This window comes from Anopheles marshallii, chromosome 3, assembly GCF_943734725.1.
Source record: "Anopheles marshallii chromosome 3, idAnoMarsDA_429_01, whole genome shotgun sequence".
NCBI classification, from domain to species: domain Eukaryota; kingdom Metazoa; phylum Arthropoda; class Insecta; order Diptera; family Culicidae; genus Anopheles; species Anopheles marshallii.
Window position 1 is genome coordinate 32048571 of NC_071327.1, and position 27933 is coordinate 32076503.

General features: G+C 43.3%; 5 protein-coding genes across 5 annotated transcripts; 3 read left to right on the forward strand and 2 right to left on the reverse strand.

The window, feature by feature from the left end:
* Positions 1 to 16430: 16430 nt before the first annotated feature.
* Positions 16431 to 18058, reverse strand: LOC128715557 (zinc finger protein 808). The gene is made up of 2 exons (XM_053810463.1): positions 17945 to 18058; positions 16431 to 17876 (listed from the first exon to the last, which is right to left on the reverse strand). Exons 1-2 carry the CDS (start codon positions 18056 to 18058, stop codon positions 16431 to 16433), a joined length of 1560 nt encoding a protein of 519 aa, XP_053666438.1.
* A 512-nt stretch (positions 18059 to 18570) lies between these two features.
* On the forward strand, positions 18571 to 20866 carry LOC128715560 (bolA-like protein 2). Its single transcript, XM_053810465.1, has 3 exons — positions 18571 to 18636; positions 20600 to 20694; positions 20767 to 20866. The coding sequence occupies exons 1-3, from the start codon at positions 18571 to 18573 to the stop codon at positions 20864 to 20866; spliced, it is 261 nt and encodes an 86-aa protein (XP_053666440.1).
* Positions 18747 to 20487, forward strand: LOC128715558 (probable dolichyl pyrophosphate Man9GlcNAc2 alpha-1,3-glucosyltransferase). Its single transcript, XM_053810464.1, has 2 exons — positions 18747 to 19729; positions 19788 to 20487. Exons 1-2 carry the CDS (start codon positions 18807 to 18809, stop codon positions 20485 to 20487), a joined length of 1623 nt encoding a protein of 540 aa, XP_053666439.1. The 5' UTR covers positions 18747 to 18806.
* Positions 20867 to 20919: 53 nt separating the features above from the next.
* Positions 20920 to 22137, forward strand: LOC128712501 (mevalonate kinase). Its single transcript, XM_053807392.1, has one exon. The coding sequence runs from the start codon at positions 20920 to 20922 to the stop codon at positions 22135 to 22137; it is 1218 nt and encodes a 405-aa protein (XP_053663367.1).
* Positions 22138 to 23890: 1753 nt separating this feature from the next.
* On the reverse strand, positions 23891 to 26852 carry LOC128714568 (serine/threonine-protein kinase MARK1-like). Its single transcript, XM_053809442.1, has 4 exons — positions 26445 to 26852; positions 25681 to 26372; positions 24824 to 25602; positions 23891 to 24618 (listed from the first exon to the last, which is right to left on the reverse strand). Exons 1-4 carry the CDS (start codon positions 26850 to 26852, stop codon positions 23891 to 23893), a joined length of 2607 nt encoding a protein of 868 aa, XP_053665417.1.
* Positions 26853 to 27933: the final 1081 nt, after the last annotated feature.

Sequence of the window (27933 nt, forward strand, 5' to 3'; positions counted from 1 at the left end):
ACATTTTAAACCCTGTGGTGGGAAGTATTTGTAATGCCCTGTAAGCATTTACAGTATGCAGTGGAAGTATCGATTGAATGTGCTTTAGCATACGATCCTTTCCAAAATTGCGCTGCGAGCTTTATTTATAGTTTCAGCCATGTAACATGCTTCTCAAAAATGCATATGGAGTCATATTTATTTGCCAAGCACAGAAAAAAAAACAAAACGTCCCTTCACACATTCAAACCTCGACCACCGAAAAATGCGCCCGGTCAGCAAAAAACGGCATGGGAATTTTTGGCTATCCGCTTACGAGCCGACGGAACAGGCGTGAACGCGAGATACGGTGTAATTTATTTGCTGTTTTAATTAAATTTATGTCTCACTTTAATTACACACGATCTGACATAAATTATCTGGCACGTGCAGATAAGACCAGTGGATGTCCGAGGCAGATTCGATGCCCGGGCACAAAATGCGGAAATCTATTAGCCACTGCTGGTCCGATGCTACAGGGCTGTGGGTGTGTATGTGAGTGCATTGCAGCAATGCATTTTTGGTTACAGTTCCGTCTCCGATTGCAAGTCCAACTGCCTGTAGAACAAAAAAAAAGATTGGGAAAGCATTTTTTAACGCTTCTTTTTTTATGATCAAAAGAAAAAACTTTAAAAAAGGAGCAAGGAAAACAACCAACTCATAACTCCACTCCCGAATGGGGCAAAGTTATCTGATACTGTTTTATATGCAAACGAGATGCAAACAAGCGATACAGAGGGAAGAAAAACTTTTGATCAAACAGAAACTGTTTTGAAGATTGTATTTAAATTCCATTACAGGAACTTTTAATCGAAATGCTTTGTTTCATAAGTTTAATTCGTGTCCCTGAGTAGTTTTACCGTGTTTGAATTTAAGTTTAAGCGAAATGCTTATTTTTTGCTAATATTATATTTTATATATTTTATCCCTAATCTCCAATAAGAAATTATTAAAGTGTAACTTCAACGCATTTTTGCATTCTTTCGTCTGACTGAATTATTATTCTCCTTGCTCTTTGTCATCGTGTCTTCAATTCCAATACACTCATCGCATTCCGTAACACCACCGGAAGCTAATAGGATAATCGATCACTTCCCATGTTCCTTCCAGCACAGAAGAAAAGCTTCTTCCGATGTCCAATGTGCCAGTTTGGCTCCATCGATACTTCCCAAAGCAAAAGACAAACTTTAAGCTGCTTCTCGGGTAAATCAATTGCAGTAGTTGCATCGTTCCTTTAAAAAATTGAATAACACTTCCCTTCAAGCATTCTCAACCCTGTTCTTATGGGAATTTACAATTCTTTTCCCTCATCTTTTAATGCCAACAAACAAACACACTCATACACGCACGGAAAAGCTCACCATAAACGGTTGTGCTGTTGGAAAGTTCCAGGTTGAAGAGTGCTTACCTTTGAAAGTTTAAATGTCGTCTCGATTCGGCATGCCTTGCGATGGGGTTTATGAAAGCGAATTTTTCGAACAATTACCGGGCAACGGGAGTTCTAAAAACAATCCATAGAGCGCTGGCCAGGAAACATAACCAAACAGGCAGAAAATCGTCGGGACAACATCAGCTGTTGCTGTCGATGCAAAGACAAAGTTCTTCAAATTGTTTGTCTGTGCGCCCACTCCAAGCCGGGGTCCAAGTGACTGCAGGTGACGATCGGTGTAGCTTTTGAAGCGGACGTTTAATTTAACATTTAAGTCACTAAGCGTGACCCACCTCTTTAGGGTTGTTGAGTGTTGCTAATTTTTAAAAGTATTAAATCGATGCTTTGCGGACGATAGGACGATGTGCTTTAGTTTCTAATTCGCGTTAGAATCATTATCAGTTAATTAATTTTTTTTATTTGTTCCAGAAAATAGAATTTTCTTTTTAATTTAAAAAAAACTCGTTCTAGCTCCACTGACAGCTAGTAATTTGATTTGCTATACAACTTTTTGCATAGCCTGCTGCGATTGGAAAGCTTCTGTCAAAAGTATCGCACGCGCACACCTACAAAAAAAAAACGCTGTTGATGAATAATCACTTCCGCCGTTCAGTGCAGATGTCATCAAATCCGAAAATTGGAAAACTTCACACTGCAACCTTAAAGCACAAAAGCGAAAAAGTTAGCACAACACACACACAGTGTAACTGCGAAAGCCATAATAAAAACCACTAATTGGAACGAGCAAAACCCTGCCCCTTCCCTGCCGCTGGCATTATTACCGCACTAACCGCCGGTTAGCAGTGACGCTGTAACAGAGTTGCATAGAACGGCAGAAACAGCAGCAAACACATCGCCATCACGGAGGATATTGCTGGTTCAAAAAGCTTTTTTTGTAGGAGTTACAACATCGCGGTACCTCAAAGGAAATATTGCAAACGGACAAACTTTGACGAAAAATGTAATTACTATTTAATACTTTTTCCGTTCGGCACATCCTTTTAATCACAATTTGGGTAGCCCGCTCGGTACAAATACGCTACCAACAGCAACGAACAGCACATATTTTTCGAACATAAGCCCGAGTGATGAAATGCGATTTGACAAATTAGTTCCCCTACCTCGGTTGATATGAAATGGAAGAGAGGGAGAGAGGGATTGGATAACATTTTCTCCCGCATCCAGATTAGCCCACACACAGGTAACTTCGTCCAGTTCCGGTAAGGTTGCTAAACGGTTCGCTAACGGATGGTTTTCGTTTTCGTTTGATGCGGTCGTAGCTTGAACTGAATGTTATTTTTTGCAAAAACCTCACATAATTAGTTTAACGTATGAAAAAAACGTGCGCTTTTGCACCGTTCCGTACGATGGAAAGGATTTTTTTTTATAAATTCATCGTTGTTTGGAGTAGTCGTACACAGCCGGACGATAATTACATTGCTAGAAGGCTCGACTTTTTCGTCTTTTTCTGGAGCAAGATTGGGGTGGCTTTGATGTAGTCTAAGGTAATAATGAACTATTTATGGAGTATGGAACAGAAAATAATTAGTAAGTCGCATGTCCGTAGCATGAACTACCATACTGCCATGTACCTTACAGTATAGATCGCCATAGAATGTAACAAAAATTAACAAAACTTGATAATTTTATCATGGTTCAAAATATTTTCTTCCGCTTTTCGGTTTGCCTCAAATTCCAGGTAGTTATCGAATCTAGATACGAGAACTCTTTGGCCACCATCAATCCAGTTCTTGACTTTATACTATGCCACCAAGTGGTGCTGGGCTAGATCCAAGCTCCATGGACCAGTACAGATGGCCATCCGAAGGAGCCATATCCAACCTCAAACTTAAACAGACAAGTAATAATTATAAAAAAGTGGCAACATGGTGCTCCAAAAATAATCCGATTAAAATCCCTATATTTGCTAAATGAGTTCCAGAGTTTTGTTGAAATCCTGATTATTTACATAATAATCTACACAAATTGAAAAAGTTTATTAACTTAATTTAAATTTGAGATATCTTGACGAGCTATCTGTTTTTAAGATCTGATCCATGTTCTGGTGTTTTTAATTTTACAGTCTTTTTGTGGCCTTTCTACTAAAAACCTTTAGAAAGACTCTCATAAACATGGTTAAAATCTCAGTTCAATCCAAAACCAGCTGCAAACATTCATGATATGTTTTTACGTCCACACACTTGCAAAGGAACCAATCACGTAAATCATAAAAGTTAGTCGTTTTAAAACGATCTCGTCCGATGCAGCCAAACATTCGCACACCTTATCTCTTGGGTGCATTGCTGTAAGAAACACTAACACTCTATCGCTCCCGATAGCGTATGGGACGCCTTGCAGCGGGTGACATCATCATCCAGGGCGAGACGCGGTATGCAAAAATGCAAACGTGACTCTTTGAGTAAACCATTCTGCTAACTGGCCGACTAATAAATAATCCAATCTCCCGTACTTTCCACCCACCGCTCAGCTGGCAACTACTTTTAACCGGCTGTAAATTGTTGTCAACTTTCTAAACTTTTTTTTTCACTGAAAAGGTTAAAAAGAACACAAACGGACACTAAACCCATCCTTCAAATCCCACGACCGGTGTGTGTGTGTGTGCATCGGACAGGGTTAGCTTAGGGAGGTGCGGAAAAAACGCCACAGAAAGGACACATGTTGGAAAAACAATTCCAAAAAACTTTCCACCCGTACCGTCCCGTGTGGATCGTTAAAAATTTATCGCATCGTCGAACATTGGGCTGCGAATAGCGTCGTTTGGTTGGTGAGTAAAGCGCAAAAAAATGTGGACCAACAAAACCCGACACTTTTTACGTTGGGTGTGGGCACAAACGGTGCAACCAAACACCAAACTATCCGACCATCATACGTAAGGTACACTTCTTTCTGTATGATAATGACGATACTTTAGTGTAACGAAGAGCGGAAAGTTGGGCCCTGTGTGTGCCTTACATTCTGGTTCATTTTTATTTAATGTTGTAAGTGAACTTTTCACCGCACAGCACCCCTAACAGGGTGGGTAAATTATTAAAACATTTGTATCGATGGCAGATAATGGGAAATACAATTCAGTTTTCTTTTCTTTAAATTCCAAAAAATGAAAAAATATCGCCTATTAAACGCCTGATCTTTATTTATAGACTATCAATCTTTAAACTAGCCGGATCGAACCTGCCTAGCAATTACGCTTATTACGGAATCGTACAATCGTTAAACAAAGAATTAAATACATATATAAAAGATGCTTAATTCTATATTAATGATCAAAAATGGCGATCTTTCCCCGCATATTTTTCCCAAACTTCAGTAAGAAAGGACAGATTGGACCAGCAAACAGAATTATTCCTCACAAACAATCATTTAATTCATCAGTCATTTAAGTCGTAGAAACAACCAAACACCACAATATGTCTGTGCTTAGCCCAACCTGTGGTGTTTCTGTGTTCTCGTAAATAAATCAACGACAGTTCGCTCATTTGCCGCCAAAGGTTTCGGTAGCAAACCCACGCGTCCTCTCCTACATCGACCCGCTTCATCTTTCACAACACCGAAATTGCTCATTGTGCTGTTGCCTGCAATCATGTACGCTAATTACTCATTATTAGACGAAATAATTGACGATAATTAACGAATTAACAACAACTCCACCGCTTCAGGTACACATCCGCACGCACTCGAATGAGGCACGAGCGCGTGCGTTCGTGTGTGCCGCGGTGCACTCACTCAAGGGAGCCCCCGTAATTAAATGGCGCTTTCAGCAACGATTAATGACGAAAAGCGGTGAATTGATGACGCCCGCTACAAATGTGCAAGCGGTCGCAGGCACCAGTGTTTGCGGGCTGTTCGGTACAATTTCTAGACGACTGATGAGGTGTTGGTGTTTTTCTTCGAGCTCACTGTGGGAAAGGAAGTCTATGCATCGAATGCAGTCGCGGTACATTTTCCCCCACACCCTCACATCCCATTCGAATGAATGGAGCGCTAAAATCGAGCTGTTCAAATATAGTCCGTAACGAAACAATTTAGCAGCATTCGGTGAGCTTGCAGTAATGCGAAATTGGAACCGCTGGGTTTGCCATAATCCTATTTAACAAGTAAAATTTTAATAACCTTCCACGTAGTGCTGTGCAGAGCACCTTGCGCGCATTGCAATTGCATTAGTTACAATGGTGCAGGTTTTAATCATTCACCCGGGCATTGTCGACAGCGCGGAATTACATCGCGGCACACTCAGGACCACCGTACCGTACCATTCTTGAGCCTCTCAGTAGGGCGTTCGCTGGAAAAAGCTAGCCAAAGGGATGTCCTTACCCGGGCGTTCGCACGCAGCGCCGGTGTGTTGGGCAATAATCACAGGAAGCGCTCAGCAATCAGCTTACTTCGGTATGGAGGAAATGCCCGCGAGGATAAAATGTGATTAAAATCAGCGTACTACCGGTTGGGAGGAATGATGCAAACAGGTTCTCGGTAGCTCGCTTTGGGAACCGGGTTTGGACGATTTTGAATGTTTCATATGCTAATTAGGACTACACTTGTGGTAATCGTTGCAAATGGTAGAAAGGTAGTTTTTTTGTTGTGGTTCATAACAAGTGAATTCAGCTTAATGTTTAGATGATAAGCAATGGAAGCTTGAGCTATTGATTCGAATTACTACCGAAATATTTCACTATTTAGTTTGGAAATCTTGGTGATTTGTATACTATACTGCAATAATATATAAAGCTAGCTTAAGCTTTAAGAATAAGTCATCATGTTTGTAACTCAGAGTCTTACAATGTATTTTAAATTAATTTATTTTATTTTTAAATTTAAATGTAACTTAAATTTATCTAGTTCTCCGCTTACAAATGAAATCGTAATCGACACAAGGCACACATTAGAGACCACATAAATTACAGAGAACCAAACCAAACCATAAAAAAGCGACGGAATACACTCAGGAAACAAAATACTTTTAACAAAATTTAAGGAAACAAAATAAATTTTAAATTGAAGAATAATGATAATTTTTAATAATGAATGGTCGAGAAGAAACAAAAAAAAAGTTGGCAAATACCTTGAAGGTTAAAGTACCACAAAGCAGGTAGAGCATGAATCTGTTTTAAATATTGGTAAAATAATAAAAAATGTCAAGTTTTCAAGTCTCAAGTCTAATGTTATTAAAAAGGTCCTGGAAATAGGCTGGTTTTACTCTAAACTATAGGATTATTACTCACACAATCAATAAGGCAAGGTAAGAATATCAAAATGCTGAAATTATGTGATTTTATCGAACGTAAAGAAATAGTATAATCCATTTCCAGTTTGGTTTGTCCTGTCAGAACCAAGTACTTCAACTAGCCACATTATTTATGCACATCGTGCCAGGAAAAACTCCGAAACCATAGCTCTCTAAATTTAACCTCCATACACAGCTAATGCAGTGTCTGTAACGAACGATCAATAAGGAAAACCATCACGATCAGCCCGTACTTCATGGCGGTCTTTAATCGAACGAGATATTAACGACCCATCGTTTGACTACCCTATAATCACCGTCCTTTCCAACCTCGACCTAAACGCTACTCACCGACGGCCAATGTGTGCATCGAGATTGTAAACGGACGAGCGGATGTATTAGGCCGTCCGTTAGTTACGGACCCGTTCCGTTCGACGAACACTGTGAAAAACGGCGCACCATAAAACATATGCTATCTGCCGCTTGCATACCTATGGCAAGTGTCCGTACCGAAGAAAAAGGCGACTGGGTTCTGGTTCTGGGCCTATGCACCAACACACGACACCAGCTGCGGTTACAGTGTTTGCTTTGCTGGTCGGATAGCGGATGTGTTACAGGAAGCTATCTTTCGTCGGGCATAAATTTTCGGGGCCTGCAAAGAAAGCCACGATGCACGCGGCGTGGCAGCGATGCGTACAAACGTGGTCAGTTCGTCCTGAGCGCTCGTCGATTCCAATCGAAGGTGCATTTGTTCAGCGTAACGGTGTGCGGAGGTCTGTGCCGCGACCGATATCACATTTCCATCGGTTCTACGCGAGTTCTGGTTAGGGTCTTGCCATTAGAGAGCACATCTTAGATGGGTAACCGACCCGTCCCGAGTGGGAACGGATGGGAAAAGCGTCTGAACATGGTTACCATCGAGATGGCCACAATTTATGCACAATTTTTCATCGTTATCGGAAGTTGGCAGAGGTTCTTGTGCTGGGCGCTATCGTATGCCATTACCACCCTATCTTACAATGCTCCGTTATGCCTACGAAAATGTTCATTTAACGGCCAAAACATCGGGTGCTTCACGGTATTTTCTTTGAAAAGTTTATTGCAGGCAACCATGTAGAGAAAAATTGGTAATGAAACACCATGAACACAATTTCATCGTAATTTATTCACTAGATTTAAAATGAAACTCTCAAACCTCAATTCATTATTCATGGAGTGGAGCAAAATCATGTAATAATAATATAAAATTTGCTAACACAATACTAAAACACTTACGTAATGATGTTTACGTAAGTGTTTTACAATCATTTTTTCATATTTTTATCAACAAATCCATCGTAGGAGGAAAACAGGCCGGCAGGGAATTGATACCGGTCCTGTCATGTGGAGATTGGCGTCATAATCACTAAAACACCAGGCGCCTCCATTACTTTTCTAAGCCTGCTAAGGTCGTGCCAGCTAATTTTGGCTTATATCACACATCAGTAAATTCAGTCCTTGCTGCGAAAAAACGGTCCGTGTGAGATTTTGTACAGATGAAGACTTCGGGTGGAGATCGGCATCACTTTGACTAAAGCACCAGGCGCCTCCATTTAATGTCCTGTTTAGATGGAGAAAATAACTTCTAAAAACCTTATGAATTATTGTTTTCCGCCTTATCATTTCCCGTACAAACAATCATTTTTTGGATTTCTTTTTTCCTTACAAGCACCCATCGATTGGAGTACGGAAGCGAGGAAAAGCGAGTTGAATATGGTGGAAAAAAATACACACACGCGACTAACCGACTCATGACAGCAAAAATCTTCCGTAACACATCTAGCGCATCGCTGTTGCAATCATACCGCCCGTGTACAAGCAGAAAATTTAGATGCAAATATGGTACTGCACAGGCCACATCTGCAGCAGCAAGCGAACATGTTTGTGGCCGCCCGAGCATAATTCATCCCACTCCAGAGCGCGTGCTCATCGTACCGAATGAAATAGAATCCCTTCTACCCATACCCTTTCTCGCTGCTGGTCAATTTCTTTCCGCCGATCAAATTGACCAACGCCGACTGCAGTCCCGATTGTGATGCAATTTGGACAGTGCACATGTGTGTCTTCCCTGGAGGATTCTAACTAAAGGGAAAAGCTCCAAAGGACAATAGCAAACAGTGGAACAAAAGAGTTGGAAATGAATCCACTTCCTTAGAATTAGCCGTGAGATCCGTGGCTCGGGTCAGCGATATTCAATGTTTACCAATTAGACGAGTCCGCAAACATTGTACACCCGGATGCGGAACGGTCAAACGGACACATGGAACAGGGCGGGGAAGTTCACATTCCCAGACACGGTGGCACCGGGGCTACGGATGGTTATCTTGTTCTCCGCAGTAAATCGTGCTCTTTCACATATCTCCGGGTTAGTTTTCTGGTCCTGGCAGCAGATCAACGATAAACAGTGGGCTATGTCAACATGGCTAACATTTCTTCGCCTCCCCAACCCAACCTGACGAATGACTCTAGGGGTGTCTGTGCCCGCCGTTTCAGTGACTGGATGAACGAAGTGTACTCGGTGGGAGAATAACACCGTGAAAGATATGCACCAGTAGAGATGGGCGAAGGAATAGTTGCCCTAATGTACTAGGAGAATGAACGAACTTCGAATGTTTATAGTGTTTGGTTGAATGAGCTAACACAGGGATGTTTTATTGTATCTGGTATGTTGGTTAACGTAGTTTAAATTACAAACAAAAGCTTACAAGATTATAACAGTTATTTAACATCTCTGCTGTACACACAGGACAACATCCTGTGGAAAAACCTATTTTAAACTGTAGTTTATAGTATCCAAAGGATTTTTTTTGTAGTTTTACAACTTTTTGAAATATTTAATCTGCATCGGTCTTTTGATTTTTTGACACGATATGTCTGATTACAATTGATTCTTGATTCATGAAGATTTTAAATAATGTTTGAATATTTTAATATATGGTCAAACTTCTTCCATTTTCATAAGGACTATGTTTTATTTCGAAACAGTATTCTCTCACATCATTTTGAAAATAAAATTCTTAGTCTTATTTAAAATGGACTAAATGTGATTTCATGTTGATGTAATCGATTGATGGAATCTTGATTCTTGGGATGGGATCAACTTGAGATTAGCTATTATGAGTTATAAGAAATTAATAATGTGGTTGTGTAAATAATTTTCTGTATACTTTATGTTCTTGATGATGGAATATTAAAAAGAAGTGGTTCCCATATTCACAGAGTCTTATCACAATTTTGTTCAACACTACTTGATTCATTTTCCCAGCTTGTACCTAGGTGCGATCAGGCCGGACCAGAATAAATGCTGTCATTATTATTTTAAATTCATAGTTATACATTTTCTCAGCTATATTGCTTTCAATTAGATCTATTAGCAGCGATCAACATACTCCCTACTGTATTATTTTTAAATTAATTTTTACAACATCTTACGGCGAATTCATTGCCTGAATTATTGACGATAAACAAACAACCAATCTCCAAACAACTACGCTCTTCTAAACGAATCTTTCCAAGGAAGATTCAAGGATACTTTCACGGAAAATTTTCCTCCTCAGCATCATGTACGAATCTTGCGGGGTTTCGCCTGCTGAAGGTAGCAATTATTTTTATTCCACGCCCCGCACCGGTGCCAAGGTTTACCACTTCAAACCAGTAGCCCATACAGCAGCTAGCAGCTCGGGTTAAAATTGTCTCTAATCTTTCAATTAGTTTTCTTAACACCCACCAGCATTTACGACCCGGACAAGGTGAATCCCTGACGGAACCAAACTATCTTCCCTCTGTACCTGGCAGGCTACGATAAATTGCTTCATTTGCGGACCGGTCTGCTACAGATTTTCAATTGAACGGGAAGCCATCTTCCACCGAACCGCCTTAATTGTGCCGAGCGTCGAGCTCCAGCTCCCTCTTGGTAGCTGTCTTCCTAATCCGTACGATTCCGTGAGCTTAGTGCTTTCTTCTTGCGAAGGGGAGAAGCGACCCAACGCAGGAAATACAGTAGATTACCATGAAGTATAACCGTTTCCGGACCGGGTCTAAGGCTCCAGCCCCAGGCTTCTCAAGACGATTACAAGATATTGTCCTACCACCGGAACAGCTTTACCTTCTGTTGGTACTTTCCAACAACAATTCCCCACCAAGATTAAGCCGTACTAGGTTTGTTTTTGATTTCATTTCTACATTCATTCCGCTTGACAAATGGACGCTAATGGAAAAGTCGAATAATCCGTGTTAAACATCGAAACACTTCCGAACGGTTATGTTTGGCGTTTCCTTTTGCACCACTTGAGACAGGCGGCTCTTTCTGCTACATTTCACACTCCAACCCGGTATCGAAGACGCAGGGACTTCGTCCCGGTGTTTGTTCCTGGTTCCTGTAAATGCTACAAAAGCACAAACACTGCACCTCTCAGCCTTTATAGCAGCTGCTAATGCGTAAATAATCGGATCGGTGCAAAGTGCAAATACAGTGAGCATGTAGAACATCAGACCAACGTACCTGCAGTCGGACTGCATCAAATGTGGTCATACGGTGTGTGTGTATGTGTGTCCTTTATGGTTGTGAATAGTTGCGTAAAACCACTAATCCTACCCCGGAGCTACCTATTTGCCATAAGGTTAGGTGTGCCAAATGGCCGAGGTTTGTGTTCCGTTCTATTTGTATCCAAAGTTTACTTGGTCAACGATGGAGACACAACTGCGTTTTGTTGTGCTGAGTGTTCACTCGCCCGGAAAAGGAATGTTTAAACACGATGGCGAACTGTAAAATGCAAGCAAAACCGAACAGTACATGCGTTTCGATCAATTGATAATGAAGATTCCACCTCGTTCATTTTAAGGTGTTGTTTTTAATTGTTTCCTTACGTTAAAGTCCTTTTTGGAATATTCTTTGGGCATGATTTTGGGTTACAATTTAAATTTATTATGGAATGTACAAAATATTAAACTAAATATTTTATCCTAATCCAAATATCCATTTTGAATTACTATTGTTCTATGTTCCATTCAGCAAGTTTTCCATTCAAGAAAATTTTGCAATTGTTTATTCTATTCAAATAAACTATTTTGGAACAATGGCGAACTACATTCAGGTCCTTCCATTTCAATTTCACAATTATTGTATGAGATCCTTCGTTTGAGGTTTGGTTCCATTGATCGCAGTGTCGTCGCAGTGATCGCGTACCGGAATGCGGCATGTTGGTGACATTTTTTATCTCTTAACCTTTAACAACTTCTTTTTAACAACCCTGCTTTTTCTTCGTCTTCTTCTTCGTTATCGGTACAACAACCTCAAGAGGTCTAGGCCTGCCATTTCTGGCTTTCTTTGACTTAATTTACACGTAGCTGGGTAGTCAGTCCTGCTTACGGGGGTTTGGTCCGGATGGGATTTTGGACCGGTCCTGTTGTGTGACGACTGTCGATGCTATCCATACACCACCGGATAGCCCATCTCCTCCTTCGATATCATGGCATAATGAGTGAGAACAGTCACAGGAGCCTTAATATCTTCGCCCCGATGAAAAACTTTTAAAACAATTGATACTAATCCTAATGGCTGTTATTAATTTAGATAAAATATTATCAAGTTGATGAGCTGCACGTTAAATGTCTCAGGCTTATCTGACCAGAGTGCTAATTTGTGTACCGAAACACTGCAATACTTTAGAATATCCATCTATTTCAATTTGCCCAATTCTGTTGACACATAATATTAAACGTAATTACTTGCCCATTGTTGTCCTGCTCAGTCCAATTTCTGAAACTGTAACCAATGTAAGGAGCATAAACATTTGGACGGGATGATTTTGCAGCAAATGATTAACGTTCTAGTCATTCACCTCATCTGATTGATAAATGAAACCATTCATTTCTGCAGCATGACTTGGGTAAAGCTTCCGCTTGGAATGTTTTCCATCGCACAGAGAAGTCTAAAGTAATAAAAACAAACCCTAAAAAATGGGTTCTCATATCTCAACCACGCGTGTATCAGTTTTATGTTCCATGCACACGGAACGGGAGCACATAGAAACACTGAGCCGCACCGAGGTTTTTGTTAGCCTCTTAACGCATCAATCATTTTAAAATTGACTTTTCGATCCATGGTTGCAGAGTTTTTTTTTCCTACTGCGTGTCAAAGGAACAGAGGTACCAAAAATGGAGCCAGAGGAAAAAGAAAATCTCGTAATTAATGTGGTTGACATTCAAGCACCCGAACCTGAACGCGCGACAGAGTGAAGCAAAGGAAAGGTTTTTCCAGAAAAAAGGTAGAAAAATAACGCTCCAAAAATGTTTGTCGACTCGAGAAATGGTGCGGACGTTGTTTGTTGCTAAAGGAAACGTAATATGGAACCATTTTCTTTGCTCATGTTGAGTTTCCCCGGTAGTTAAACTTTTTCCCGTTGAAAAGCTCAACGACCGGTGGAAAAAGCGTCTTTGACCGGGGCCTCCTAATTGCGTTGACGAACGCAAAATTCGCTAACTGGCATTGGTGAATCGTACCAAAAATAGGTTTCCCATTTCCCCCACCCTCACCTCGTGACCAATTTTTCCATTCACCACCGCCTTCCGTCTCAACGGCACAAAGTCTTCGCAAAATGTGTCTTATCATAACGGAAAATCAATACCACGCGATATACTTTTCATGATTCGAGTTTGTTACACCACCGCATACTTCGATGTGCGAACAGTTGTTCCACCCGCCAGTTCGGTTTTCCTACCTCCCAAACCACACAAACGCACACACACAGCAACACACACTGACACGGGCTCATTTGCGGTTTGTTTGGAAAACTTTATGCATGGCGGGAGTTTTCCCGGCGCTTTTCAACCCGATGTCATCGATACCACAACACAACCCCGAAAGAGAAACATCCAAACACGAGTTCCGTCGTGTGTATGTGTGCGGTTATCTTGAGCGGTACCAGGCGCCTCCATTAATTGAAACACATTAATCATCTTTAACAGCTGTTCCGGTAAGCACATTGCCATTTGTGGGGACCCGTTGGCGGTTGTTCGCTTGTGCAGGAATCATTAAAATATGCCACAGCACAGATGGTCGGAGTGCTTCATTTCAAACCATCAAGGTACAATAAATACTTTCATTTTATTACAAAGAAACCCGCTTGAAGACGGTCCAACGCCGAAGAAGCACCGCCAGACAGCCACTTACCATTATCGTGAGCTTAATATTGTAATCCTGACATGTTGCCACCAGCAGCATCGTCTAAAAGCGCGCGGTTTTCTATTTAATCTTATCAAAAGCTCGTTGAAAAAGGTCAAAACCACTTTTGTGAAGCTGTAATTAATACAAGTTGAATGAGCGCAAAAAGTCCTAGCGACCGTTTCTAGTTGCACGGGATATCAAATTAATAGGATTACAAGCACGCGCTTCAGGCTTTCGAGTGAAGCGATCTTTAAACGGTGAAGCATCCTGACCAGGGAAAAACGTACGCGTTGCCAAAAGACAAAAGTTTAATTTGTTCCTTTTTTTGCGCTTTTCCACTGACCTGACGACCCGATTGCTTGGATTGCATCCCGTGAAAGGTTCATCGAACGATTGAAAGGTGGGTGGTGGGTGAAACTTGGCATGGCATGCTGAGATGGGACCACTTTCGAACTAACCGGGGTCCGGGTTCCGATTTGTATTGTTCTACGAGCGCGGGATTTTCAATATCATCGCACACTCTCGATCTTGCCATAAAAAAGCGTGGCGCACCCTTTTGCCCATCCTCCTCACAAAACCCCAACCCCGAGAGATAACCAACGCAACCGACAGTCGGGGATGGGGCTTTTGCCATGGATTCCTTCGATGAGAAATAAAACCCATGGAAATCGGAAAGCTACCGGCGTAAAATACGACCGATGGCTTTGCCGTGTTATTAGAATCGCGATACGCTGGTTCCGTTCGAGCTTTGTGGCCCTCTTTTTACAGTTCGTATTTGTAAAGTGGCATGATTTGTTTGTCCATTTTTCCCCGACTAAGCTGAGTCCCCCCGACGTTATGCATACGCGAAACCCAGTTTGTGAAACGGAAATGAAGCGGCCGTAGCGGCGCATATTTGAAACCCGAAACACACGTATATAAACACCAAACACTCCGGAGTGTGGCACAAGTGTGAGAAAATATTGGAACGCTGTAAGGGTTTTATTGGCGCCATTTTATTTTCTCTCTCACACGCTTTGCGCGGCTTACGCAGTGAGCCATTTAGTGATCTATTTGTGGATGGCATAAAAAGACAAAACCATGGCCTAATATTGAAACGAACGGAGTTGCTGCAGGCAGATAAATCCGATTTGTTACTTTTAGTAGCAAACGGAGATCACAAATAAATTGAAACGCGGAAACTGCAGCATGAAAAGCTAGGTGAATGTGTTTGTTGTTTATTAAGCATATTAAATGGTAAATTGATTGCTAGCGTTATTCATGGTGCAGAATAGATAAGATTTTGTTTAAAAAAAGGATACATATTTTATTTAAATTGTTTCTAATAACGAGAACTCGTGAACCCGAAATTTTATATTTGGTGAGGCTGGAAGGGAATCATCTATTATGAGTTGCTTCAGCATGGACTAAACTTAAATCTCTACGGACAACAATTAGACCGTTTGAAGCTTGCAATTAAAGAGAACGCATCAGATCTCAGGGGGCCAGGTTCTGTGCCATGATATGTGCTGAACTGTTCGGTATTCTAGGTTTATTTGTTCTCGTTAAGGTTTGAATCGATTTGGTCTATTATAAGAGTTCCATTTTCCCGTCCTAATCGATAACTTATCGCTCTACAACAGCACAGTTGCCAGCTTCTATTTCGATCTTTCGAACATAGGCTATAAAAAAGGTAGAATGCGAAATCGTATACGGAACTTCCTTTTCTGTAATACACATCCGATGACCCACTGATGCACCTGAATCCACACTTTCAGGTCGTGAATAATGCAACTCGGAGTTGCAATGCAGGCACAATTTCGTGCATTCGTTGTCATCCGATCTGCTTCCCTATTCAGCAACTAAAGCGAGCAAGCCATTCATCTACGAAAGTTCGCTTACCATTCTGAGCGATTGTTGTTTTATCCTTCGTTGTCCAGCCGCTTACGACCGATTGTTGTTTCATGTCACATTCGAAGCTTAGTATAAGAGGATTCCCATCGGGATGCGTGCTTTGAACCACGAGGCGCCACGAATTGAATCCCGATACCGGAAATAGTACGGCTAAAGGGCAATAGGATTTTTTTGCTTTTTCATTCTTTCCGGTACGAAACATACCCTCGTTCAATTCCAGATCGAAAAAAGTTTGATTAAAGGTTTCAACTCTGTATTGGTGACTACATAGCACGATGGCAGAACTATTATACTTTTATATCGACTTTAATAAGCGTTCTCTGTTGTTGAAAAAGTATTAATTCATTTATTTCATATTTTGCAAGCACAAACATTTTATCATTTTTATACACTATCATTTGTTCGATTGTACTCCACTATTTTCTGATTGTTTGGTCTTTTCCATGTAAGTTTGGGATATTTCAATAGCAAAATTAATATAAAAAAAAAAACAATTAACATCAACTAAGACATTCACTAATGTGAATAAAAACTAAACTTAAAATGTAGAATTTTTGGGACGCGTTTAATAGAAAATTTAACCAGAAAAAAAGAAAAAGATTGTTGAACGATCATAAGATCACCACCGTCGATCGCGTCGGGTCTTTTCACATCCCAGCACCATGTTTCTGCTTTAAATGTATCTTTAGACCAAGCTTGGATGTGTACAGCTTATCGCACGGTTTACACCGATACGCACCCTTATGTGCCGCCACATGTTCGTACAGATTGCTTTTTCTTACCAGTTTGTCACAAAGTGGACACTTTTGCATGATATGATGTTGGCGGTGGTTTTGCAGATGGACAATGTGATAAAACTTCCGTGGACATATGCTGCACGAATACACGCGATTGGTACGATCGCGAGGACTTGAGTGTACCGTTTCTAGGTGGCGTTTTAAACTTTTCTTACACGACAATGATTTGTCGCACACATCACAGCGGAACACACCCTGATGGGCAAGGATGTGTGTACCGATGTTTTGTTTCAACAGTATCTTCTTACACACGGGACACTGTTGAAATTTGTGTTTCCGCCGATGTTTGGTCAATTTACGACAATCATCAAACGTTCGATCGCACTGGTCGCACGAATACGTTTGGGGTTCCCGTACCATAAACGGATGCATAACGTCCATATGCGTTTGCAGGCTCTTGTGGCATGTAAATGTTTTGCAGCATTCGGTGCAACGAAACGAGTATGGATCCGAGAGCGTATCGGATCCATCCGTTATGGCTCCCTCCGATGCTTTACTCCGCGTTGTGAGCTGTGTTGCTGTTTCATGAGTTTTACGATGATCGTTAAGCAAAGTTTGGTGGGAAAACGATCGATTGCACAGATTGCAAGGAAACCAAAGTTTGCGTCGTACATACGGTGCGTGAACTACGGCGTTGTGTGTTTTCAGGTACCGTTCGCTGGAATATGATCTATCGCATATTTCACATCGGAAGGATGGCTTATTCGCTGCGATCCGTTCCCTGATGCGTTCTCTCATCTTTTCTATCAAGTTTTTACAATCTGCACTCGTTATTGAATCTTCGGTTGGTGCAATGTTTGTTTCATCGTCGTTACTGTCGACCTCCTGGTCACTATCGCTTTCGGAAATGTCGACTATTTCATCCTTGATCGTCGATTCCAAAACGGTTACCTGATCGACGTCCTGTTCTATGAGCGTGTTTTCTTCTATATCGATTAGATTAAGCTCACATTTTACAACGTGTTGTGTTCGAACGGGTTCCTCTTGCTCATCACAGTCATTCGGTTCCGTTTTTATAGCTGGCAACACACCATCATCTTCAGGAACACGCGCAGGCACTGCTGGTGAGTTTTCTAACTCCTCATCAGCAGCAACATTTTCCTTCTTAATTTTATCCGGATCGATTGGATGCAGTACCGTACTTTCGGTAAAGTTTGAAAGTTTGTCACTGGGCAAATGCGTTTCCTCCAATACGTTTTGATTGCGTTGCACCAACTGGCTGTAACTGTTGAAGTCCCACACCTGTTGCGAACAATCGTTGCATGTATAAATGGGCAAGCTATCATTATGCTTTATCTAAAAATAGGTAAACGGGAAGATTATTTTATGATTTTCATACAACTTTGAAGGTTGATCATATTTACCTCGAATGAAAACACGCGATTGATCGCACCCCGGAATAAAGCCTCCAATATGGAAGAACCTCTATCATCCGGATGCACCTCGCCTAGGCACAATCTGCAGCTTGTTTCACTCATTATTTTAAAAGTATTTACCAGATTTAAAGTAATTTATTTTACGATATTTACAATTTTAATCCAATGCTTGGTGCATCCAATGTTTTGTGATCGTCAGAACTGTGTGGTGTTGCTACCCTTTTTTACTTTCAGGAAAAGTATTGTGGTATGTTTTCCAAGCCACAAAAGCTATGAAATATGTGTAAGTTTGTTATTCAAAATAACGACCCGATATATTGACATATGATTAAGGCAATTCTAAAAAACCGTACACCACGGCTTGTATTAAAAATATTTACTTATTATTTATTTTTAAACAAAGTCACATTACACACCCCTAGGGTGATTGTTATAGACTGGCAATAAAACGCGCCCCGTTTGACAGCACTTTCTTGAGCTGTCAAAAACAGTAAACAAAACAGGTGACAGCACCCTCTTTTTCTCTCATCACTGTAAATCTTCTTTAGCGTGTAAATAACCCTTATTTCTTCTATCTTTTATTATTTCCGTGCAACCGCTACCAACCGTCCACCATGTCCGACTACACAGAGGAATACATACGGCAGAAGCTGATCGAAAAGCTGGAGGCAACGCACGTGGTAAGTTCGCTGATCGGTGTCGGGCAAACTTTCTCTCGCGATCTCACATTCCGCGGTGGAACCGCACATAGCTGTCAAACAACGAACCCACGATCGGTGAACCCGTGTGTTTGTGCGTGCCGTCGCGTTGGAAGTGTTTTGTTGTCCAGTGCAGTGTTCCCGGTCGGAAAATGGATACAAGTACCGGGATGTTGTGGGTATTGTTGTTGGCGACCGGGTTGTTTCTTCGTGCTGCCATTTCGTTGCATTCTTACTCCGGGGCAAACCGGCCTCCGATGTATGGAGATTTTGAAGCACAACGGCACTGGCAAGAGGTGACGGTCAATCTTCCGTTGGGTGATTGGTACCGGAACACGTCGGACAACGATTTGCAGTACTGGGGATTGGATTATCCTCCTCTCACTGCTTACCATAGCTATCTGGTTGGCTTATGGGCATGCCGGTGGCACAAGGAATCGTTCGTCGCTTTGCACACGTCGCGAGGTATCAGCACGGATGAGCATAAACAGTTTATGCGAAACACTGTCCTACTGGTCGATGCTGTTCTATACCTTCCGGCCATCCTGTACGCCACGTACACAGTATGGAAAAGAATGGCAAATGGTGCAGCGAAACCTCACAGGGAGATAGATTGGCTTTCTCCAGCTCTGGCTGCACTGTTTCCGGGACAAATTCTCATCGATAACGGGCACTTCCAGTACAACAACGTTTCACTTGCCTTATGTGCTCTCGCCGTTGTGGCCATCATTGAAAGGCGAACGCTGGCAGGAGCGATACTATTCTGTCTCGCACTGAATTACAAGCAGATGGAGCTCTATCACGCTTTGCCATTCTTTTTCCACCTTCTGCGGAACTGTTTCACCACGGATGATAATTCTTCCACGCCTGGACAACGGGTCTTAATGGGTGTGAGAAAATTGACCGTGCTCGGGGCAACCGTTCTGCTAACATTCATCATCCTTTGGCTTCCTTGGTTGAGCTCACTGGACGCTCTCGGGCAACTAGTGCATCGGATATTCCCAGTTGCACGTGGCGTGTTTGAAGACAAAGTGTCCAACGTGTGGTGTGTGGTGAACGTGTTCGTGAAGTTAAGGTAAACCAACCAATCATACCAAATCAAGAACGGACACTAATGAGTTGCTCTTCTTCAGGAACATTCCCAACACAACGATGGCACTGGTTTGCCTGCTGTGTACCTTGATGGCCGTCCTGCCAAGTGGATTGCATTTGCTGCTCCAAAAAACACCTACAGCCCGGAGCTTCCTTTATTCACTCACCGTGACGGCCCTTGGATTCTTCCTGTTCAGCTTTCAAGTGCACGAAAAGTCGATTCTTCTAGCAACACTACCGGCCACACTGCTCCTTCCATTGGAACCACTCGTTTCATGCTGGTTTCTACAAGTGGCCACCTTCAGCATGTTACCTTTGCTTCACAAAGATGGTCTCACTGGAGCATTCGTTGCTCTTACGATCATCAGCCTTGCATTGCTCCGGACAGCTGACGGATCACAGGGACTACAGTCATCCAACAAAAATCAGAAGTCGACATATGATGTGCTTCATCTACGTAGACTGTTACCCGTGGGAATTCCAGGCCATCCCACCGGCAGTATCCTATTAGTACTCTTCTACCTGTCACTGTTGGGACAGATGTTACTGCTGGGCGCCTTCCTATGCCTGACTCCACCGGCGCATCTACCGTTCCTGTATCCTCTTCTTATATCGGCATACAGTTGTGGACACTTTGTGCTATTTTACCTGTACTTTAACTACAGACAATTCTGTAACTTCGGAACTGTTGATGCGAACAAACTGCCATCTAAAATAAGTCTTAAGGAGAAAGTAAAATAAAGCCCAGCGGATAAATATTCAAACAGGCGCTTGTCTTAACTGGAAAAGGAGTTGGAATTCCTGAAGGTCTTAGTATATTGATTTGAGATCTCTCCCCCAATATTTCTTCTAGGAAGTGGTCGATGAATCCGATGGTTGCGGTGGCAAATTTCGCGTCGTAGTCGTTTCCTCCCAGTTTCAAGGCAAACCTCTACTCCAACGACACAGGTTAGTTCCAAGTCAAAAGCATTCCATCCCCTGCTGACCACTCACAACACTTTTTTCAATCGTACCCGAAAGGCTTGTGAATGCTGCGCTGGAAGAGGAACTGAAAACGATTCACGCTTTCTCGCAAAAAACGTACACCCCGGAACAGTGGGCCGGTGAAGCTGGTCCCTAGATTAGGTGTCTATTTCTTATATTTGAACCAACCGAACAATCGAAAGCTGCATCATGACGTACCCGACCACCATTCAACGGTTCGAAGTTTCTGCACCTGGGAAAGTGATTCTTCATGGGGAACATTCCGTTGTGTACGGACAGCCGGCTATTGCTGGATCAATTGGACTGCGTACCTACCTCAACTATAGTGCACTTGACCATTCGCCGACTTCATCACCCATGATCATCATAGAGTTCCGATCGATTCCATTAACTGCCAGCCTTACGGTGGAAATGTTTGAAGAGTTTCTGCGTGAAATTGATTGTAACGAAGCACTTCAACCGGATGCCTATTTGGAACAATTACGCTCGCCGGGAGATTTCCCATTCGCACGCTTTGTGCAAGATCCGAACCCCTGTCTAACGGAGACGACTTCAAAGGAACGAATGTCCCTTGGCTGTACGCTGTACATCTTTAATCGCGTGCTACGATCGGAAGGTGTACGATCAATCGATCGATCCTGCATCGGCGCCGGTGGGTTTCGTCTATCGCTCCATTCGGAAATGAGTATCGGAGCAGGTTTGGGAAGTTCCGCCAGTTACGGTGTTTGTTTAGCTGCCGGAGCATATCATCTTACCCGAATTCTAAAAAATGAACCTTCCATGATGAGTGACCCGGCTGTGCGGAAGAAGATCTACCAATGGTCGTTCGATTCCGAGATCATTATGCACGTAAAACCGTCCGGGATCGATAACGAGATCGCGACCAACGGTGGATTGGTTCGGTTTCGGCGCGGTACCGGAGTAGACAAGGTCATCACGCTGCGTCGCCCAGTACACGTACTGATCGTGGACACGGGTGTTAGTCGTAGCACGGCAATGCTTGTTGCTCGTGCGGCACAACGATTGGAATTGTTCCCCCGAACGATCGGTCCAGTGCTGGAAGCGATGGGTGGACTGGTCGATGAAGCGATTGCACTGCTCGAATCCGACGATGATCCGGACACGGTATACGATCGGCTTAGCTCTCTCATTAGCATCAATAACAATTTACTACGTTCGTTGGGGACAAGTCATCCGGCTTTGGAGAAAATATTTGCCATCGCCGAACGGTACGGGTTCGCCAGCAAGTTAACCGGTGCCGGTGGTGGAGGTTGTGGCTTTGTGCTGCTTCCGGCCGGATACCGGGAGCTTGATTCATTCCAACAGCTGACGGGTGCACTAAGCGAGGCTGGTTTCCGTTCGTTCGAGACGACCATTGGTATCGGGGCGGGTTTTACGCTTTGCTAACCGACTTCTGCACCGGCTTCAAATTAGAATTCAGCTCAAGGCGATAGACGATCATCCGGACTAAGTTATTTGATGGGTTGTGGGTTAAGATTAATATCTCTCCAAACGGTATTTTTCCGGGGATCTTCATACCTCATTAGTGTAGGTGGCACAAATGTGTATTGCTCTTCTTGAAGTTAATTCGATTTGGTCAGCTTTTCAGTATCGGAATGTATGCAATCTGGAGTATAAAAGTGATGTTATTAGTGTTTAACAACGATTTTCGTGAGGTGTTCAGAGAAAACCTGATGCTTACTTCCACGCAGCAATATGCTACAAGAAACATTCTAACTGTCAAGGAGAGGAGTACACTTATTTACGGGTCTCTTTAAAAAGGATTTAATTTTCGGTACTGTTGGTTCAAATATAAAAAAGCAGCATAATAATTACGTGTGTTTGTTTTGTTTATCATTTCTTCCGATTTATTAACACTATCTATCGTTCTCATGAGCCTAATAGTACGCGATATTTAAAGCCGCTTTAGTAGATCTTCCGCCACGTTGAATTCGAATTTAAATTCACATGCTCAAGCGAAACAGCTTTATGTACGCTGGAGAAGAATTAATGTGTTGGACCTCTTGTTTTGGATTTTCTTCTGTTATACGAAATCGGCTCGTTAGGATGGGATTACATATTAGCCGACTGGAAGTTTGAGGGAGATGAAGGATATGTTCCATTCGATCTATCTCACTTGCACTAGCGATCGTTCTCAATGGAGTTTGATAGTGTGCGTATTGTGATAGCCAATGCGTTAGAACATCTGCTATCACGTTTAATGATGACATGCGAAAGCGAAAGTGGTACGTTGTGATAAATAACAACGTACAACGAATAACTAAAACTGCTAAGAAAAAGATATTTCACATGTTTGTGAAATGATATTTCACATGTTAGCGAAATGATATTTCACAACGTGAGACCATGCACGATACAATTTCACAACCGTCGCAATGTTGCTTCGGACCATCAATTGTTATCAATTCGTTCACTGTATAAAGATCATTAGTTGTCATTTTACATTGCTCTTCATTTTTTTACCTTTTATTAATAACATAAAATATATAAATTGTTTATTTATAATAAATCGTAAAGCAAATAATGAACTGCCCGCCGTCCGACGGTGTAGGGTGCGACCGCCGCAGACGAATTAATCCGTGGTGTTGCAGTTTCCAAAACAAAATGTGTAGAGTTTAACCCCAAGAAAGTAGCGCTACTTATGTCGTGGCTCTACTACTAACCATTCTACTGAATGTGAATGCGCCTAAGCAGTGGCCAAACGAGACGATCCCGCTGCGCCGTGGAAACTAATGGGACTACTAATGAGCTACAAACGTAAATTCAGTCAGTCGAAACATAAATTGAGTGTTGAGATATTATACGGGAGACTCTCGGCACAACGTCCGTTGTTGTCGCTGATGATGATGTCCAAGTCCCTAGCTACCTGCATGCTTATAAAAGCATAACGCCACTTTCTCAAGTGTCCCTCGCTCTCTCTCTCTCTCTCTCTCTCTCTCTCTCTCTCCTCTTTTGCTTCCTTACTTATTAAAGTTACTGCGATTATATGATTCCTATACCAAAAGTAAAATAAAAAAAAACTCTTAAAACCCTTTCAGTGCATCGGGAACGACTCGGGGAGACGGTGATTATCCCCCTCCCCTTCCCTCTGGTGTATTAGAAGTTAGCTCCTCCTAATGTACTACTGCTGCACGCCAAGCTAAGAAGACCGCTGGTGAAAGTACTTATCATTATAGCCAGCGATCCGGAGCAGCAAGCTAAGGAACTGCATACGGTCGCGCGTCTGCTCGGCCCGGATCACAATCTGCCCGTTGCAGGCCTCCATCCGTACGCCGAGCTGGCGCAACAGCTCAAGCAGATTGTTAACACGCAGCTCCGCATCATTGACGCCACCGTCGATCGAACGGAACACGTTCGCGACCCAGTCGAGACTGCGCAAATTTACGATCAAGTACGCAACAATCTTGTCCGCCATGTCCGGTGTAATGATGCCGTTAAAGTCGAGCCCGATCAGAGCCGAATCGTTCTCGGCGATTGGAGCGACTGCCGGAACCGTTGCTGGTGTGGTTGGTTGATTATTACCAACCACGGGACCGCGATTATTCACCGATATGTAGTTCATGATGGAATACAGTCGCTGTGCCGCCGGTGTTAGCGTACCCAGCGACGGTCGATTCACAGTTTGATCTAATGCGAAGGGTTCCGGGCCAGTCGCATCCGGTCCGGCGATGGGTAGTGACGATGGAGCCGATACTTGTTGGGGGTTCTGTAGGCCATTGGCTGATCTTACCGTGCGGACAGTTTGACTAACACTCACCAGCCGGGGCAAAGATGGACGGTCGTTTGTTGCGTTGGAACCGTTACGGTTGCCGTTCGGGTCATTGCGGATTCTTTCCATTCGTGCACGATTCATGGCACTGGAAGTTCCTAAAATGGGGAAACGACTATTAATTGATACCAAAATCAAACTGTATCACTTGTGGGAATACGGTGAATTGACTCAGAGTGAGTAACGCTTAAAGTCACTATTTGAAGAGTCATGACTCACGACGTAAATAACTCGTTTGTAATTTTAACCTCTGTGAGTAGGTTTAATGACTCACTATTCATGTCAATGCCGTAAAATACTTACCAACATTATGCACGGCAGCGATTGCCGCAGCAACGGCCCTGGCAGCACTGTTATACGAGCTCGCGCTATATTGCAGATTCAAGTTAAAATTAAATCGACTCCAATTCCGACCTGCATTGGACGACGTCGACTGCTCACCAGTACCACTGGCGGTAGCGCTAGTAGTCGAAGCATTCGAACGTCTACCACCAACTGTCGGCTGTTGTTCCGATGATGCGGAATTTGGAGAACCTCCCGAGAGTAATCCTTCGGCAACTACTTCCCCAATATCATGCTGCCGATACAGCTGATTCGTCATGGAAGTAGGAGTAAACCGATACGTCGTGGTCTTCACCTTAAACGTGCGTTCACCCTTCGGCTTGGAAGTTTCTCCCGCACGGCATTGATTAACGTTAGCTTCAAGGATGCGGGAAAAGGGTTCCGCGCTTAGATCGAACTTAGGAGACGGGTTGGCGTTCTTCTTCACCGAACCATTTACGTACGTATCCACCTTCGTCGGTGCAACAGTGGAAGATCCGGCAACGGGTTCCTTCCCGGTTGGGATCGATTGATCGCCTTGGGCCGCGGGTTTATCCGACGAAAATGATAATGCCGCTAATGATGGTACTACGTCCACAATTTCCGGCACGAGCTGATCACAATTCATCCTTGGTCGACGAAACTTGCGCAGGTTTGTTTCCAGTTCAATGCGCACCTCACACGCGGTCAAACGTTCATCCGGATTGAGGGTCAGCATTCGTTTGATGAGGCTCTTCGTCTCATGCGTTGTGTTGAAACCGCTGAAAAGGTCAATAATAACATTCTTAACACCGGGAAAATTCTTCAAGAAGAATCCAACTGCTTCGTTGCCCACTTACCTCGGAATGGTATAATCCGCTTCACGAATTTTCCGAAACAGTGCGGACGGTGTCGTGTCCAGAAAGGGAAACTTTCCGTACACGATCGTGTATAAGATGACCCCAAGCGCCCACATATCGGACGGTTTTCCCCGGTACGGTTTGCCACCCAGCACATCGGGCGAAATGTATGCCGGGCTTCCGCGCTGATCAAACAAACATTCCTGCTCGTTGATGAGATGCTTCCCGAGGAAAAAGTTCGTAAGCACAATCCGTCCCGTACGCCGGTCGAGCACAATGTTGTTCAGCTTCAGATCCCGATGGATGATGTTACGAGCGTGCAGTTGTTCTACCACCTTTACCACCTCGTAGAACAGTTCCAGCGCATCCCGCTCGCTAAGCCGTGCCACCGAGATATGACGCTGGAGGCTGATGAATGCGGACGATTCGTCACAGAATTCATGCGCATGAACACAGTCCAGCACGAGAATCAACCGACGCCGGATGCGGCCGGTATAGATCGACTGTACCGTACCATCGTCCCGTTCGACCTGACGCTCTTCGAATGCATAATCGCTAAAAAATCCGTGCTGATGAATGACGCCATCCAAATCGTCCAGCATCGAGAGCAGCGTGAACTCATTGTGCAGCAACACCTTGCCCTGCAGCGTTTCTTTGTCCACGATTTCCGTTTCCGGATCAAAGCTGAGTATCTGCAAGCGCAACGAAACAACAGTTAGCTTCACTGACGCATAACCTAATTAACGCTTCCCATCACAGCATACCTTCAACAGATAGAACTCGTTGCTATCCTGCTTTCGGGCCAAATACTGCGTCTGCGGGACGCCCGGGCTGGTGCCCAGCTCGTAACCGATCACGAAGTCACCCGCCTTCCGACAGCGCTTCCGTTCCACCGGTGTACCGTACCGTGGAATTTCACAATCCAGCACAACATTGCCCGTCTGGCCCCGCACAATACGTCGCGCGTACTTGCTCATGTTCGCGGTCGCGTCCTCGCCCTCCCGTTCGCCGCTTGCTACCGCGCCACCGTCCGGCACTGTACCATCCGTAGCTCCCCTTTGTCCCTCGTCGATCGTCGGTACCTGCTGATCCGTCCGGAACTTCTTCGGACGAAAGCCATTGCCGCTGTCCGCCGTTTGTCGCTTGCCAAGCTGTTTGCGTGCTCGGAACATCCCCGGGAACGATCGCAGAAGGGAATGATGTAAACCGTTACAAGGGTGGTGCAATGTGTGGTGCCCGCTGCTGCAAACCTCTTATCTACTCTTTTACACTCTCCTCAAGCTACCCCTTTGGGCCAGCGGGGGGTTGGTTTAGTTTCCTCTCGCTTACTCTCACGCACCGTTTAGCAGCAGCAGCAGCAGCACTACCACCAGAGCGGAAGTGCACAGCACATTCGACGCAATTGTTCAGCACACACGCACCCGAACCCTCGGTCCACGTTCCCCCTCGCTCGCTCGCACACACGCCCAGCTCTCGAACCGACAAACGGCACGTTATAAAAGGTCCCGGGAAGCCAGTTTGATGCGGTCAGAAAGGAAGTTGGGAAAGTTAAACGGGAAAGCGAAAAAGCGTCACGAAATTTGGGCCAGTTATTTCGACAGCTGTTGAAAACAAACACTGTGGTCGATCGTGCCCGGCCATGGACGGTGAGTTGCGTTTGACGTTTCGTGGAATGTTGATGTGTTTTTGAAATTCAATTCTAATCATAATTTTACATAAAACTGAATTTTTATTCAATGTTTTGATTGTTTTCAATAATGGAACTTGTGTAATTAACTGGATGTATTATTCATGAGGCACTTCAGAGTTTATGCTACAAAAAAACAAATTTTTGAACACAAAACGATTCGCAGGGGTAGGAAAGTCATGTTGTCCCTATCACATTTTTTATTTGAATTAGCAGTTTCATCAAATCCCTTTGTTTACTTGCACATTTGGTACCAAAAGACTGAAAAGTGTAGAAATTTAGACAATTGTAATGTAATACAAGGATACTATGTGAACAAGGATTTGTTTCAAAATAAAGTAAATCACATCAAACTATTATGACAGCTGGGGATTAGCTTTAGTTTGGAACAAGTGTGCGCTGCTGGAGGGGGGTGTTCGTTTCTACATTAGCAAAGGAATGTAGAAATTACATTTAAAACGATAAAATCCTTACGAAATGTTGTCATTCATAGGTTCTCCAAAGCTTTTATCATCATGGGCTCCGAGAAGAGTCACAGAAAGACCAAGGAAGTAACCACACGAACT

Bases quoted from the DNA above. Each gene is read 5' to 3' on its own strand.
- LOC128715558 (XM_053810464.1), top strand. From the start codon at position 18,807: ATGGATACAAGTACCGGGATGTTGTGGGTATTGTTGTTGGCGACCGGG. The intron at 19,730-19,787 runs GTAAACCAACCA...GCTCTTCTTCAG, and splicing joins AACGTGTTCGTGAAGTTAAG to GAACATTCCCAACACAACGA.
- LOC128712501 (XM_053807392.1), top strand. From the start codon at position 20,920: ATGACGTACCCGACCACCATTCAACGGTTCGAAGTTTCTGCACCTGGG.
- LOC128714568 (XM_053809442.1), bottom strand. From the start codon at position 26,852: ATGTTCCGAGCACGCAAACAGCTTGGCAAGCGACAAACGGCGGACAGC. The intron at 26,373-26,444 runs GTATGCTGTGAT...TTGCGCTTGCAG, and splicing joins ACGAGTTCTATCTGTTGAAG to ATACTCAGCTTTGATCCGGA. The intron at 25,603-25,680 runs GTAAGTGGGCAA...TGACCTTTTCAG, and splicing joins GCGGATTATACCATTCCGAG to CGGTTTCAACACAACGCATG.
- LOC128715560 (XM_053810465.1), top strand. From the start codon at position 18,571: ATGTCCGACTACACAGAGGAATACATACGGCAGAAGCTGATCGAAAAG. The intron at 18,637-20,599 runs GTAAGTTCGCTG...TATTTCTTCTAG, and splicing joins AGCTGGAGGCAACGCACGTG to GAAGTGGTCGATGAATCCGA. The intron at 20,695-20,766 runs GTTAGTTCCAAG...CGTACCCGAAAG, and splicing joins CCTCTACTCCAACGACACAG to GCTTGTGAATGCTGCGCTGG.
- LOC128715557 (XM_053810463.1), bottom strand. From the start codon at position 18,058: ATGAGTGAAACAAGCTGCAGATTGTGCCTAGGCGAGGTGCATCCGGAT. The intron at 17,877-17,944 runs GTAAATATGATC...ACCTATTTTTAG, and splicing joins ATCGCGTGTTTTCATTCGAG to ATAAAGCATAATGATAGCTT.